This window comes from Phytophthora parasitica, assembly GCF_000247585.1.
Source record: "Phytophthora parasitica INRA-310 unplaced genomic scaffold supercont2.20, whole genome shotgun sequence".
NCBI classification, from domain to species: domain Eukaryota; phylum Oomycota; class Peronosporomycetes; order Peronosporales; family Peronosporaceae; genus Phytophthora; species Phytophthora nicotianae.
Window position 1 is genome coordinate 820,295 of NW_008649006.1, and position 15,652 is coordinate 835,946.

At 48.9% G+C, this 15,652-nt stretch overlaps 7 protein-coding genes across 7 annotated transcripts; 2 read left to right on the top strand and 5 right to left on the bottom strand.

Annotated features, from left to right (window-relative positions):
* Positions 1–20: 20 nt before the first annotated feature.
* Positions 21–494, bottom strand: PPTG_22652 (hypothetical protein; the record flags this gene model as incomplete). Its single annotated transcript, XM_008905508.1, has 2 exons — positions 21–59; positions 354–494. The coding sequence occupies 2 exons, from the start codon at positions 492–494 to the stop codon at positions 21–23; spliced, it is 180 nt and encodes a 59-aa protein (XP_008903756.1).
* Positions 495–1,173: 679 nt separating this feature from the next.
* On the bottom strand, positions 1,174–2,740 carry PPTG_10134 (hypothetical protein; the record flags this gene model as incomplete). Its single annotated transcript, XM_008905416.1, has 1 exon — positions 1,174–2,740. The coding sequence occupies one exon, from the start codon at positions 2,738–2,740 to the stop codon at positions 1,226–1,228; it is 1,515 nt and encodes a 504-aa protein (XP_008903664.1). The 3' UTR covers positions 1,174–1,225.
* Positions 2,741–4,234: 1,494 nt separating this feature from the next.
* Positions 4,235–5,917, bottom strand: PPTG_10135 (hypothetical protein). The gene has a single exon (XM_008905417.1). The coding sequence runs from the start codon at positions 5,785–5,787 to the stop codon at positions 4,285–4,287; it is 1,503 nt and encodes a 500-aa protein (XP_008903665.1). The 5' UTR covers positions 5,788–5,917; the 3' UTR covers positions 4,235–4,284.
* Positions 5,918–8,040: 2,123 nt separating this feature from the next.
* On the bottom strand, positions 8,041–9,351 carry PPTG_10136 (hypothetical protein; the record flags this gene model as incomplete). The annotated part of the gene is made up of 1 exon (XM_008905418.1): positions 8,041–9,351. One exon carries the CDS (start codon positions 9,349–9,351, stop codon positions 8,041–8,043), a length of 1,311 nt encoding a protein of 436 aa, XP_008903666.1.
* Positions 9,352–10,626: 1,275 nt separating this feature from the next.
* Positions 10,627–11,497, top strand: PPTG_22653 (hypothetical protein; the record flags this gene model as incomplete). Its single annotated transcript, XM_008905509.1, has 2 exons — positions 10,627–10,648; positions 11,127–11,497. The coding sequence occupies 2 exons, from the start codon at positions 10,627–10,629 to the stop codon at positions 11,495–11,497; spliced, it is 393 nt and encodes a 130-aa protein (XP_008903757.1).
* A 1,790-nt stretch (positions 11,498–13,287) lies between these two features.
* On the top strand, positions 13,288–13,821 carry PPTG_10137 (hypothetical protein; the record flags this gene model as incomplete). Its single annotated transcript, XM_008905419.1, has 3 exons — positions 13,288–13,488; positions 13,559–13,759; positions 13,801–13,821. 3 exons carry the CDS (start codon positions 13,288–13,290, stop codon positions 13,819–13,821), a joined length of 423 nt encoding a protein of 140 aa, XP_008903667.1.
* A 434-nt stretch (positions 13,822–14,255) lies between these two features.
* Positions 14,256–15,592, bottom strand: PPTG_10138 (hypothetical protein; the record flags this gene model as incomplete). The annotated part of the gene is made up of 2 exons (XM_008905420.1): positions 14,256–14,788; positions 15,352–15,592. 2 exons carry the CDS (start codon positions 15,590–15,592, stop codon positions 14,256–14,258), a joined length of 774 nt encoding a protein of 257 aa, XP_008903668.1.
* Between the last annotated feature and the right edge of the window lie 60 nt (positions 15,593–15,652).

Sequence of the window (15,652 nt, forward strand, 5' to 3'; positions counted from 1 at the left end):
ATAAATAACAGTTCTCAATTTTACGGTAAATCGGCTTTTGCCTTCTTATTTAAGTAAATCTATACTTACGAGACGTAAGTATAGTTAATCTAAGTTAAGCAAACTACGCTTCCTCATACACGTGCGCTAATGTGTAAGCCGAAGTAGTGGGCACCATTACAAAGCCCATTCTGCGAGAATTTGCGACTTCATCGTTTCGTACTCATTTCTATCGGCAGTGAAGTGGAGATTATGCAGATCGCGCAGCACCATTGGAAAGAGAGTAGGTCTAGCCCCTTGGCCTTCTCGTATACATTTTTGGTGACATGAAAATAGCACATTAGATGTACCAGTAAACAATCTTCCGCAAAAACCTCTTCAACTGCGTTCTGTTGTCCCTTGTCCGCGTCAGCCATCACGAAGTGCACCAGGAGCGGCTTACCCACAACTCTTTGATACACGTAGCGCATGGCGCCAAGAGCTTTCGCGTGGTGAAACTGCTTTTGCTGCGACATAATCACGACAATATGGTGAATCGATGCCTGCCTCCTCCACCTTCATGAGGTTAAGGTGCTGGCGGGCGAGGGTCTTGCCTCTCCAAAGACACGACATGACCGCGTCACACATTTGGCAGTTGCAGACTAGGAGGCGTACACGCATTGCGTGTGGAGCTGCATGGCTACACAGTCCACACGTCCACACGAAACAAGATGGCTATTTGTCACCTTGAACGTCTTCAAGGATTCCAGCAGCATTTCTGCATCAGAGAGGGCACCGTCCTCCAGCTTCCGGCCCCAGCAGAGCTGCACGCGAATCGACGAGGTTCGAAATAATTTCTTTTCTTTTTATCAGTTCCGCTCCCGATTCCTTACCTGCTTTCATGTACATTGTCTGTCTGAGCGGCGCATGACACGCTAGGCTCAGTACAGATACTATGTTTCGAGTAGTAAAAGCAATAACACGGTAGGCCGTCTTGATCGACATTTACAACCTTTGTTCCACATTGTCATTTTGACAAATGAGTTTATCATAAAATGGCAGGGGCGGAGGCAGGCCAAAAATGTAGGGGGAGGTAGGGGCAGCCTAAAATATAAAAAAGCGATCCAGTTTTGGGCTGCAAATCAATCAAAATAGGGATTCGAACACATTTTTTTTACCCCCCCCCCCAATGCCCTCACTTCGCCACAGAGTTTATGTGGAATGAAAGTAGTACTTACGGGTATTCTTTTATACATTAGCCTTTCATTTAAACAGCAGTCTCGGGCAGCTTTTGGCCAGTAGTCTCAGCCTCGGCCTCCTCTTCCTGCTTCGTTCCCTTTTCCTTCGGTGGAATGCTAATAACGCGCTTACCGCACAGCGAGTAGTGGTAGCCCGGTTCGAAGCGGTCTTCAATGTTCGTACGCACCAGGAACAGAACCACAAAACCGATGCATACGATAACGAAGATAACTTGAATGTTGTCGATGTACGCCTCACCCACGCTCATACCGTCAGCAATTTTGCCATTGTAAGCGTTGTTGAAGGTGATGCCGCCGACAACAGCACCGAAGGCCAGGGACGTGAGGATGATGCCATGCAGGGGACCGACGTTGTAGGCGCCAAACATGTCGGTGACAAGGGCCGGGATCGTACCAAGGCCGCCGCCGTAGCTGCATGTGAGCACGAAAATCTCGATAACGAAGAACGTGAAGCTTTCGTGACGGATGACCGTGGGCAGCGAACCGATCACAATAATTTGCGCACCCAGGGTGAAGAAGTACAGCACTTTGCGCGCGTACGTCTTCTCTATTTTGAAGTAGCGCACGAGAAAATCCGAGATGGACGAGAACGCTAGACGACCACAGCAGTTGAACACACTGTTGATTGACACAATGTCGGAGGCCGTGTTCGCACTCTTGGCGAAAATGTCCGTGCACATACTGGACAAGCGGGACAGCACGATGACACCGAAGAGCTGGTTGGCGAAGAACATGATGTACATGAAAATGTAGTCGGGTGAGAAGATGGCCTGCTTGAGTGTCATCGATTTGATCGGAGACTTCGATGCATTCACAGCCTCCGGCTGGTCCGCTCCTGTGGGTGTCTGGACCACCTTGTAAGCAGTGCTCAATTTCTCTTCCATTGTATCGCCATCGTGGACAGCATTGCCGTCGATGTTGAGACCGTGGATCGTAAAATCGGTTGGCGGGACTCGAAGAACCAAGGCAGAAGCAAACATTACAGCGCTCATGACTGCACCGAGCAAAACGAACATCCACGGGAGGCCAACAGCGTCAATCGTAGGCAGGTACACCTTGCTCCACACAACCGATCCTGCACCGGAACCAGCGACAGCGAAACCAGCGGCAGTACCGCGGTAGTCGGGAAACCATTTCTGAAGTGTCGACACGGGCGAAATGTAGCACATACCCAAACCAATGGCGGTGATGATTCCGTATCCGATGTAAATACAGGCAATGGCCTTGTAGTGAATCCCGAGAGCCGTGACGATGTGGCCGATCAAGAATAATGTCGTACCGATGGATACAGCCCAACGGGGTCCCTTACGCTCAATGATGGGTCCTAGAATTGCCGCGGCTGTTCCAAATACACCCATGGCAATATAGAAGGCATTTACTGCACGGCCCTTCTTGGCATCGCCGTAGACGGCCAAGTCGATGGGGTGGTTGAGTACTGACCAGGCGTAGATGCACCCAATGCAGAACTGCACCGCAAAAGCTGCGACGAACAGGTACCAACGCGAGAATGTAAGTCCAAACATTGTTGTAGAGGCTCAGGCGACCGGCGAATGAAGACTTTTGCGTCGGGTAGTCGATTCCAAACTGAGCGGGTGTATTGACCTCGACTGGAGGCTCGAGGTCTCGTTGGCGCCTTCGGATGGTTGTCGGGACGCAGGAAAGCATTGACATCGAGATAGGCGGTTCGATTCGTGTGTCTGTTTGTGATGCACTTGGTCTAGCACGGACGTGCGATCGGGCATGTGCTTCACCCACGGTGTAAGCTTCTTGCTATTGTGTCCATGTACATGTACCGTTTCCAGCCTTGGATTCCAAGTTGGAACTATATACCTGGGAATGCCAGATATTTAGTTTTACAAAGCAGTATGCATGTATCCTGTTTTGTACAAAGTTTTTTGTAAACTAACGTTACATGGGAAGAAAGTTGTAAGTCCGATTTCTGGTTGGTAATCATCTATAGCACGATACATGGTTGTGTCTTCAAAAGAAAACACAAGAATATGAGCAGTGCTCCCATCGGATGGACGGAGGAGGTAGCAGAGGAGAGCTACAAGTGCTGTTGTTGGTTTCTAATTCGGTAGTGCTTGAACTGTTTGCATACAAATGCAGTTTTAATGTTAAGCAGAATAGTGCGACTCGCACTATACTGTTTTTAGTGCTGTTCGCACCTCTTTGCTGAGCTTGAAGCTCAGCTTCAGCATGACACTGGTACCCGCTTGCAATGACGCCATCTACGGAAGCGAGGTACATGCGTCGCCGGCGACGGCTGCCGTCGTCGTCACGGCTGCAGTTACTTGTGATTTGCCACTTGATGCCTGATGAACGACGCCAAGCGTAGCAGTAACATGTATAGGCAGTCGCTGTAACCGGAGAATTCTTTCTGCTTTGTTTTCGATCGCTTTGCTTTGGAAGCACTTAACCGTAATGATCGGGCTCACTTTTCTCATATACATGTACTCAATTTGAACTACTTTTGTACAACTTGCAAATTAATACTATTCGATACTGGTATGCTCTCGATTCCCTTTAAATTCGGATAGAACTCACGAATTTGAATAAAATCCGAAATTAGGATCGCAGCTTGAAAAAAAAAAAAAAAAACGGATGTTCCCTGTCGTGACGGTACCGCTCGACAAAAATGCAACATCGCGAATAGACTTGGCGATTCAAATCGCCCGCAGAGGTCCAATTGACACAAACAGGCCGCCAAGACGCGACTCGCGCGGCACGCGACGAGACGAGGCTTGGCAGAGCAGAGCAGCTTTCCCAAGTTGGGAAAGCTGTTGGGAATATCCCAACGCGTGAATCCAAAACTTCACCCCATCGCCGCAACGAGTCTACTGTACAGTGGTGCGTAGTTCATCGGAAAGCACGGAAGCCTGGCTTCAGGTCGTACAATACTATCTCGTACAGGTATCTGATTGACATGTGAGTGAATGCTTGCAACACGTTGATGCCTTACTAAGTACCAATAGTGACACCCACGGTACAAACGAGATACTGGAGAAGAGTTTAAGTGGGATGAAAGCAGAGCGTATTACTTAAATTCACAAACGCTACCTTACATTTAAACAGCAGTCTCAGGGAGCTTATCCGTGGCAGTAGCAGCTTCAGCCTCCTGCCGCTTCATCACATCTTTCTCCTTGGGCGGGATGCTAACCACGCGCTTGCCGCAGACAGAGTAGTGGTAACCCGGCTCAAAGCGGTCCTTCGCATTTGTGCGCACCAAGAACAGCACAGCAAAACCAATGCACACAACAACGAAGATGATCTGAATGTTGTCGATGTAAGCTTCGCCCACAGACATGCCATCAGCGATCTTGTCGTTGTACGCATGGTTGAAGCTGAGTCCACCAGCGACACCGCCAATAGCCATAGCAGTCAAAATGATGCCGTGCATGGGACCAATGTTGTAGGCGCCGAACATGTCCGCGACAAAGGCGGGGATGGTACCGAAACCACCACCGTAGCTGCATGTGAGCACGAAGATTTCAATCACGAAGACCGTGTAGCTGTCATGGCGAATGACCGTGGGCAGTGAACCGATCACGATAACTTGGGCACCCAGAGTGAAGTAGTAGAGCACCTTGCGGGCGAATGTCTTTTCGATCTTGAGGTAGCGGACAAGCACATCCGAAATGGCGGGGAAAGCAAGACGACCGCAACAGTTGAACGCACTGTTGATGGACACGATGTCCGAAGCAGTACCGGCGCTCTTGTTGAAGATGTCGGTGCACATACTGGAGAGGCGAGATAGCACAATGACACCGAAGAGCTGGTTGGCGAAGAACATGATGTACATGAAGATGTAATCGGGCGTCAAAAGCGCCTGCTTGAGCGTCAGCTTCTTGATCGACGAACTGGCAGAGACCTCGTTATCCGCACCCGTGGGCGTCTGAACCGCCCTGTAGCTGCCTTCAAGCTTCTCCTCCAGGAGGTTTTCATCGACACGGTCACCGTGGATGTCAAGACCATTCACAGTGTAGTTTGGTGGAGGCACTCGGAGAACTAGGGCAGAAGCGAACATGGCAATGCTCATAATTCCACCAAGCAGGACAAACATCCAGGAAAGACCAACAGCGTCAATGGTGGGCAGGTACACCTTGCTCCACACAACGGAACCGGCGCCATAACCAGCAACGGCGAAGCCAGCTGCAGTACCGCGGTAGTCGGGGAACCACTTCTGAAGTGTCGATACAGGCGAAATGTAGCACATGCCCATACCCGTGGCGGTGATGACACCGTATCCGATGTAAATCCAGGCGATGGACGTGTAGTGGACTCCGAGGGCCGTGACGATGTGGCCAATCATGAACAATGTCGTGCCAATGAAGACCCCCCACCTGGGGCCCTTGCGTTCGATGGTAGGGCCCATAAGCGAAGTCGCGACGCCGAAGACACCGATAGCAATGTAGAAGGCATTCACTGCTCGGCCTTTCGTGGGATTGTTATAAACAGCCAGATCGATGGGGTGGTTGAGCACCGACCAGGAGTAGATGCAGCCAATACAGAACTGCACGACGAAGGCCGCGCCGAAGAGGTACCAACGCGAGAAGGTGAGTCCGAACATGTCGAACAGATCGGACGGTTAGGGGCTTGCTGGGTTGAAGACTTCTGCTTGAGGAGGCAGATTCCAAACTGAGCAGACTCTCAGACTCGCAGGAAGAAGGAGTGTGGTTGGTGCTCGCGATGAGAATCCCTTTGGGATGTCTTGCGAGATCCAATGGGAAAGCCGGGGAAACGCCTGTCTGTCATGCAGCGGGTGTAGACGCCGCAACGCGAAGACAGCGGTTCAAGCAAAAAAAAACCAAAACCTTCGATACGTAGTCTTTCTCTACAAAGTCGAGCCATCCCGTCATGGAATGGCTTGACTTTGGATTCCCGTAAGCATATATGTATTGTGTTGAATGAAAAGAGTTCCACGCAGCAGACTTGGTGCGTATTTGCAGACGGCGATGTTGGCCGTGCACATACACACTGGACTCACTTTCGTAATGTGACCACCTCCATTCATTTTTGCTCGTGGGGTACCGCCGAGATTAAAATCGAGGTATTAATACCTAGTGAAAATACACGACCCCTCTGGGTGTTTATGCTCAAGGCACGCACATCCCAACCCTCCTGACACCGTGTGCATCATGGATGGCAAATGGCAACCTGTTTGCTGACATCGATGGCGGCTTTCGCATCGGTGAATCACAACTGTGATCACTTCGAATAGAGGTACATTCGCCTAAGGATAAGGCAGCTCATCGACAAAACCGAGAGCTGTGCACAAGCTCACCAAGGCAAAGGTACTGTAACAGTTGCCTAATGATTCGTTCGTACGATGGCAGACGAGTGGGTCTCACTCCCTCTTCTTGTCTTGCGGGTATATACATGTGTCATTCTTCATACAGTGTGCACCACGATCGGTTGCATGTATCGGTCGGCGGCCGTACATGCAGTCATCACGTTTTTTAGTTAATAAAAACATGAATGATCCATTGAAGCCGCAAGCTCATGGTCAAGCTTTTGGCTTCGAATACTACGGCTTAACTCAACAATATCAACCAGATTCGGCTAAGCAACAACCGACATCGGCTTCGAAAGATCTACATGTAATACATGTAACTCGACGTGTGATTTCCGGACTCGGATAATATCCGTGGACGACGGGCACGACTTGCGATTGGATTTGCTGCTGGTCTTGTTCCACTATGACTGTTCAGCCAGTTCAGCCAGCAACTGATTCTGCTAATGAAGACGGATATTTATCGCTAGACTCCACAACGAAGGACTACAACTACATGCATTAGTATTAAAAGACTCAACAACGAAGGGTAACTGTCCCAGTTGCTTCCGCGCGAAGCGTGTAGGCAGCCTAAAGTGAGCGCAGCAAGCATGCCTGTGGTTTGACGGACCGTTTGCGGAGCACATGGATACAAGCCATGATGTATCATGATCAACGCTATTAAGTATTTCGAGCGGAGGCCAGCATGAGAGTCGTTTTATAAAATAGTCAAGTTGGTTTTAGGGACCTAAATTAGGGCTCATGTTGGCTGTAGAGTCGTATTAATTTCGGGTTTGTTTCGGAGTTTATCCGAATTTAAGATATAACGTAAAATAGGGTCTGTTTCTATTTTTTTTTTTTATAAATCCCGATCCGGTAATGTTGTGCTCTCTCGCTTCCTGCGGTCGAGATACCTCCAGGACAGAAATGCAGCTTTGCGGAGAAAATCGGCGATTCAATCGACGGCAGCGATCCATATCGCACAATACCGCTGACCGTGGGCACGATTTGCGCTGCGATGGAGTCGCAAGTTGCTGCATCGGTAAGCTTTCTTGTCTCTGCTCAGGCCTGACTGCAAAATGCCCAGTGGGCAGCGAAGCATCAGCGCCTTGCCGCCTGCTGTCTATTCGACGCACGCGATCACAAGCTTACTGCCAAGGAGACTCTCGGTCCGGAAATTTTGTCCGCCGTTGTTTAGGTAGGTTCCAACTGCACGAAAGTCCACCAAAATCGCTCCAATGTCGCGGGCGTCGCCCACGAATACAAATGTGGAGAAATGCTTGCCAACCACTCGTATTTCCGTACAGTATTAACGGTAGACAGATTGCTTGAGTTTTCAACTCCCCAAGCAATAGCACAGGCTAGAACGTTTGCATTTTACACATACCTAGATGACCAGCCATTTCAATTGTCTACAGAAACCTCATAACCGAGTAGGCAACTCTCATGTATTAGCATTCACGATATCGACTAGCCCATGACTCAGTGTCTTCAACACTCAAAGGGCTCGATTTGGGCGAAGCCGCGGTTGAGTCTTGCGTGGAAGTGCTGTCATTGTACACCCGCTTTCCGACGAATATTGCTGGATCCCGGTGTGCCGGGGGAAGTTCCAAGAGCAGTTACGGAGTTGACGGCATGATTTGAGCTTGTGTTGGATGTTAGCCACTCATTGATAACATCACCGAGAAACAAACCTTTGTCGCTCTTGTAGCTCGTAAAGTTCCTGTCCATCGTGAAGACATGATGATCACCATCAACGTAAAACGTGGTAATGCGAGGGCTCTTGGTTTGATACGCATCCAGGATGACTGACATGTTCCTGTAAAGATCATCTTCCGACATTAGGTTCGGGAAAGGGTAGCCTTGGATTCCCTCGTCCACGAGAGCGTAGTAGTACCGCTGGACTGTGTCACCTTTGCTATTGATGAACAGCCACTTTATTTCAGGGTTGTCCTCAATAAGAGCTTCAACAAGATCAATCGTTGTCGCGTTCTCAGCGTTGCAGACCGCCGCAATTTCCGAGGGGAAGGCAAGTCCATTCTCACAGCCACCAAAGTAATCCACCAATTCAGGTACCGGATGACTTGCTGGTAAGACTCCAACATAGCTGTCTGCCATCACTGAAAACTGTGTACCCTTGGCATCAACCTCCCACATGTCGGCGATGCGAGCACTGAAAAACTGGGCACCCAGTGATCCAGCACTGGCACCACCTACGACGAGATTGCCAACATCCGGAAAGTTTTTAAGTGCCCAGTCGAGCGCTGACTTGGAGTTGTTGTATCCGTTCATGTACATTGGGAAGTCTTTTCCAAGACACTGCGGGTTGCCCAGTTGTTGTTCAAGGCCGCTCTCGAATGGAGGAAGGACTCTGTTGCCGACGTGAACGTCACCCGTGCAGTATGGCACGAATACCACGTTCCACTCCTTGAACATGTTGTCCACCATGAATCGATCAATAACTCCGGCCCCTCGCACGGTAGCCACGGTGGTAAACAGAGCATTCTCAGCAAGCGAGCACTCCAAGCCGAAGGCACATGTATTGTTGTCCGTGCATCCACCTCCGCCTTGAAAGAAAATCAGCAACTTCGACTTGTCGTGATTCGTGTTCGGAAACACCTGGAAGAAATACGTGGAGTTCGTCGTAAACCCTGTCACAGAGTCCTGGTAGTTGTCGAAGGCGCAACGCGTGTTACCTCCAGGGTAAATAAGCACGCTACCATCGTCGGATAGTGACGACAAACTCTCAACAGTGCAGGCTTCGGAGTCACTCAGCGTGCAGATCGATTCGGCTGTCGCAGGAGCTAACGAAACCAGAACGGAGGCTACGACGAGCAGAATTGTCGCGAAGCAGTAGACCATCGACAAAATTTCACCAAGAGTGCTTCGGAATGCACTTGACGAGGAGAAAGCAGGAATGCCTGCGTAAAGACAACCAGTGCTGAACTATCCTGCAGACTTGAATACCAGGTTAGTACTTCTAAAACACAGTGTTTACACCCGCAGACAAAACACGTGACTCAACAATTAAATGTTTCATTTTACGAGTAGGCAAGCACACCCGGACATCTGACGGTAATATGGTATTGCGATACGGTGGTGTGATGCAGGGTTATGTATGAACAATCTGTTTGTTTACGCGGACGCATGCTTACATGTAATCACATCGTTGGTGTCGGCTCTTGTAGCCTGCAAGTTATTTGCAAGGAATCGTCTCTTAAGACGTCTAGGCGGCAAAAGCAACAGCCCGAGACTCGCACGAGTTATACCGATAAATAATCGTTATTCGTGCACATGCTCTAGGTTGTATGACGTATCCCCCCCCCCCCGATAGCCCTGTATGTTTGCCATCATCCGCAATCCAAGAATACGAGCGTAACGAAAAGGGGAAAGTGTTAATTGTATGCCACATCAATCCCAAGCCGAGTGGAGCGAGACATCCGGGTGCTATTAATTAGGATACACTCGTAGTTCAACCCAAGAGCACAACGCTACAGCGTCACTAGCAGCATGACTACATGTATGATGGAGTTAGCTTTAACGTACGATTGTGACAATCGCCAAGAATTCCGATGTCGCTATTACAGCTATGAGTGTCATTTCTACCTGGTGGTCCAAGGATAAAACAGCACGACAGAGTCTTTGCCGCTCTTCGTAACAATGCGCGCGTTTCAGGCTGACATCGCCACCACATCAAAAGCGTACGGTGGACCGGTGCCTTACCAAGACGAGCTTATTCGCTCGTCCCTATGCTCCCGAAATATTTTACAATAGAAAAAGAGTACGCGTTGGTATTATTGTCTGAATAGAGTTCCTGAAAAAGTACTACTAATCCATGAATTATTAGTAGTACCGGTATGTGATAAAATTCCTTTCCTATAATTACTACGTCTAAAATTATTTTACGCACCCAGAGGGCATTCTTTTCTACACAAATACAAATCTGATGAGCAGATCAAACAGCCAATCAGATCGCAAGATTTTAGCCACTGCTTCTCGGGTTGGTTTTTCTGTAATAAAAGTATTATGCAGACCTCGGAAAATCTCGTCCGAATACGACCCAAAACTAAGTTAACCTAAGGTCTCCACATTTTACTATGAGCCACGTAAATTGCAGCTTTCTTTTTAGATTTCTCTATGGCGTACGTACGCGCTTCAGGTAACCGTTCACATGAACTAACTGTAAATTGAATCTATACTCTACATGTTTTTTTTTTAATATTATGGACCACGTCCGCCAATAAACAAATTGCCCCAGCCGCATCCACAGGGGCGAATCGCTTTTCTTCAATATTGTGATTCGTTTTCTAAATCTTTCCACCTCGTTGCTGCGGGAAGGAGCTCAAAAGGTATCTGTAACAGTGTCGGGGTAAGTTTTGAATATCTAGAACGAATATACGGTAGGCAAATCGTCGAGGTACCCACGCGCTTTGTTTTGCTGCGATGCTGGCAACCGCGGACGCTATCTTAAATAACTAGACCAACGTGGCGTATGTCATCGTCTAATTCGTGACAAGAATGTTTGATTGGTTAAAAATGCTGCCGAGCGCAGCGAAGGCGGCAATGGTTATTGGTTAAAAATGTAAATACAAACCCGTATATTAAATTTAGTCCTACAAGCTAACGGAGTGCCAAAGGTGCGAAGCGACCGTCGCCGTGCCTGCACCGGACCCCGCCGGCGAGAATCGCATCGCACTCCGGCGGTGCGCGTGCTGCGAGCAACTGCTGGAGTGGGATGCGTTTGCTGTGGGGCCGGCGAGCACTGCAGCCCGGCGCTGAATCGTTTGTGCCAATGGGCCGCATGCTGTGCGCCACTGGCACCACCGCCACCACCTCTGAGCCCCGCCGCGATCCGGCTCGCGGTGCTGCAGTGCACAATGCGCCCGCGATCCCCGCGCCAGCCACAACGCCGCCCCCACAGCCCGGTGCTCCCCACCGTCGGCGCCGCCACAACTGGGTGGCGCGGCGGCGCAAGAGCTGCGAGGCGCGCCGCGCGCGTCGGCGCTAGCGCCGGGAGCGTCAAGAGTAGTAATTGGTTAAAAGTAGACCAATAAAAGCACTCCACTGGTAAAACGAGACTGATGACGAAGTGGCAGCGTTCTCAGCTTTCCTACTAAAAGTTGGCGAAGGCCGTCACGATGTTAACACGGTTCTCGGCAAAGAATACATGAAGTTACCGCGCGACATGCTGATTAATGCTGCTACTGAAGAGGAGAACGAAGACGAAGAAATTGCGCCTGGAGCTGTTAGGGAATGAAACGTACTATTGATGAAATGTACGCGGACACCAACAACCCTGACATAGCGACTGATGAATACTTTGCCAACTGGACAATCTTGACGACAACGAACGAAATAGTACGGTGGATTAGCGAGGCAGTTGCTGATCGCCTACCTGAAGTAGCTCGGGAATATTTATCCGTAAATTCGGTGGAGGACGGCGATGGAAGTCTCTTTGAACAAGAGGCCCTTCACTCGGTTAACATCAACGGTATCCCTCCCCATCGCCTGGCTCTCACGAAAGGAATTTCTATCATGATGATGAGGAACTTAAATCCCGACCTTGGACTCTGCAATGGGACGCACCTTCGCATCGTCGATCTAAACCCCCATGTCATTCGTGCTACAATCATGACAGGCGAGCGTCGTGGCCAAGAGGTGCTCATTCCACGGATCATTTTCGTAAGTGATGACCAAACCAGAGATTTTCCCTTCCGCCTGCGAAGGAAACAGTTTCCGGTGCAGCCAGCTTCTGCCATGACTATTAACAAGGCCCAAGGACAGACTGTGTACAACCTGGGACTGTACCTCGCGTCGCCGTGCTTTTCGCATGGACAACTGCATGTGGCCCTCTCCAGGGTTACCTCCCGGACAAAGTTCAAGGCACTTATCGACTACCCAGAGCTGGAGGATCCTGATGGTGTTTAAACCAAAAACATTGTGTACACACAGATTTTCGACGAGTAGGAGTAGTATACCCCGCTACAGCTTAAGATGCTCACAATACATGTTTCGTTTTAGTATATTGTGTGTGTGTGAGAGAGAGAGAGAGTGAGTGAGTGAGTTTACAAACATTAGTATATTGAGTTTGAGACCGTGTCAAGAGTTGTAACCTAAACTAGCGCAGTGGTTAAATGCTTGGTTTAAAGTGCTGAAGGTCACGGGTTCGAACCCCGTACCGACCACAATTTTTTCCAACTACGGATTAGCCCACCTCCGCTTCGCTCCGGTGGGCTGCACTTGCAACTGTGACCAAACATTAAACCACCGCCGCGAAGCGGCGGCGCTCGGCTAGTTATTATTAAGGCCGTGTTCGAAAAAAAAGAAGAAAAAGGTTAAACCACTGGGTTATCAACGATATCATAAAAAAGAGACCATTCTCACTTGGAAAATGGCAACATCGTAGCGGAAAGGTCAAGCAAGCCCGTGAGGCGCGATGTCCACTTCGAGCGCTTTTCAGCGTAAATGCACTCGTGGAAATGATCATATATTAGATGCAGTCCTTGAGTTTTCGTTTTTGTTTTTCGGGGATTGATCTCAAATGCTTGTTAAAGCTATTATTATAGCACCACAGCATTCATTTAAGAGAGCGGATTGTGTGCCCATCTGAGCGTGACTCGCTTTTACGCCGCCATTTTTGGCATTTTACTGCATACTTCGAAAATGTGTGGTTCCCCCCATTCAAGCATTTAGCGAGCGGCGAGGATGAATAGACCTGCACGCCGGGCGCCAAAACGCAGGCATCACGCTACTGGAAGCGACGAGAGCGATAATAGCAATTCAGAAGAAGAGTGGACGATGCCTTCTCGAGGAGCGAGCATCCATACATCGGATACCTCTAGTCAGTTCGACACTCAGAGCTCTCGGGGCGATGAAGGCGACGATACAACAGACACGTCTGTCTCTCAAACACTCGCCCCTCCACTTGAGCGCACGCAGTTTGACTCTTGGGAGTCATTTCATTCTTACTTGAATGAATACAGCGCGATGACGAACCAGGTTTGCTACACTGCTAACATTTAAGTGTTGGCTCCCTGTTACTAACTTGCAAAATCAAAATGTCTTACAGAGTTTTCGCGTGCGCACGAACAACAAGGTGGGAGAGCGGAACAAAAAGATCGCGAAGATGAAGACGAGTGCTCCGTTAATCCCGAACGAGTGGATTGTGTACAACAAGACATTGGTCTGCACGCATGCTGGAAAATACAAGGCGCGAGAAAAAGGCAAGCGACCGCGTCAAGAAGTGAGAGCCACACAGTGTGGTGCGCAGGTATGCATTAGCCATGAGCTCAATGACGCAGGTGGGCTCAGGTGGGCTCATGCAAGCTTTAGGCATCTTCGCCAGGAACCGTCGACAAGAAAATCTTACAGTACTTGCGTTACAGATACTTACATATGTGCATCTAAGTAAATACACGAGGCTACCCAATTTGATGCACGCGTGAAGTGTGATAAAACGAATTGATACATGGATGTTGATGCACTCTCACCCCTCCAAAGCTCAATGTAAACAGTAACTTTTATGCAGATATACATTTGAAACGCGTATACTTTATCAGCTGGCTCTTTTTATGGATGGGCGTCGGCTGGTTGCAGGTGGGCACTATTGTCTCGTCACATTGTTTTCTAGATGGGCACACGAACTCGTGCCCAAAATTAAACCAGACCTCCTTAAAAAAGGCATATAGCGGAATGTGTTATATTAGCTTAATACAGGAACCATAGAAATCTTAATACCGGCACATCGGCGGTTTAAAGCTACCCTGCTACTTTCGCTCGCTTAGTTTGCTGAGTTGGTCGAACTGTTTAGCCTGGAATATACCCTCCAATGCCAATGACGTCAATGCAGTGCGACGGTCGTTCAGCTCCCACTTCAGTACCGAAAAGTCGGATTCGACTGACGCCGTGTTAGCAAATACAGTTGCCAAACCACAGCAGAATTGACGAAGGTGCGAATATGTTTTAGGCTTCACTGCCTCCTCAAGTATATCCCAGCCATCATTGAAGCTCGTGTTGTAATCCTCTTTGTCCAACGCTGATCTTACTGAATCATCAATCTTATTTGCAAGGAATAATTCTCGATGCTCGCGTTCTGCTGCTTCGATTTGGGTAAGCGACCAAAACTTCATCAGCTGAGCACGGCGGGGCTCCAAAATGTTCTCACCAAAATCCCGTGGGTTCACCAAAACCAGTTCTGATGGCATTACTGGCGGTGCAACTTTTTGCGCCGGTTTGTTGTTACTATCTCTCTCTGCTTGTACAAGTTCCATTCCTTCAATAACGTAAACCGCAAACTTGCCTAGTTGCTGAAGAGTTGATTGTTTCTCGGGTAGTGTTAGAGAGTCCAGGTAGTTTCTCACGAAACTTCCCTGATCTTTTACAAAGTTGAGTAAATCTTGCTGCTTTAGCCAAAACTTATCTGTAACTGTGTCATTTATCCCATGTGGGATCATGGAATCAATCCGTGGTTGAATGGACAATAGGCTCCGCAGACCCGCCACTAATCTTTTTATCTCTTTCATGATGAAGATGGTGAAGCGGACTGATGACCTTCAAAATGAGTATTAAGCTGGGCGTGATTCCGTAAGATCCATTCCAGTGCGTTGCCCATATAAAGCCATCTATTGGTTAGCTTCTTTGCAGCAGTGCCCATGTCTGCAATCAATAATTTCTGTCTGCGGAGATGGACGATAAGGTCTTTCGTATTTTTAACGAAGTTTCCGTCGTCTACAATTGCAAATGCTGCTTTCATGACGAGATCCATTTGATGCGCTGCACACCAGACGCGTAAAATTGGATGTGTAGCCTCGTTTTCCAGAAGAGTGACTACACCTGCATGGCGACCGGTCATGGTGTTCTCACCGTCGGAGGCAACTCCAATCATCTTGTCTCTCCATTGGCCATATAGAACATCAAGAGTTGTTGAAATCAGATTGAATTGCACGATTGCAGTGTGGCGCTCAAAGACAGGAATAGCAAGTAAGTGGATGTTAACTAGAACACCGTCAACAGCAAGCCTGAGACGTTGGTCCATGAACGAACGCTCGTAGTGTGTAGATATATCACTTGCAAAAGCAAATGCCCACATGTATGAATTGGCCATGAGCTCACCGATCCGCTGAAAAGAAATAGCAACGAGATACCTAGCGTAGGTACTCGCCAG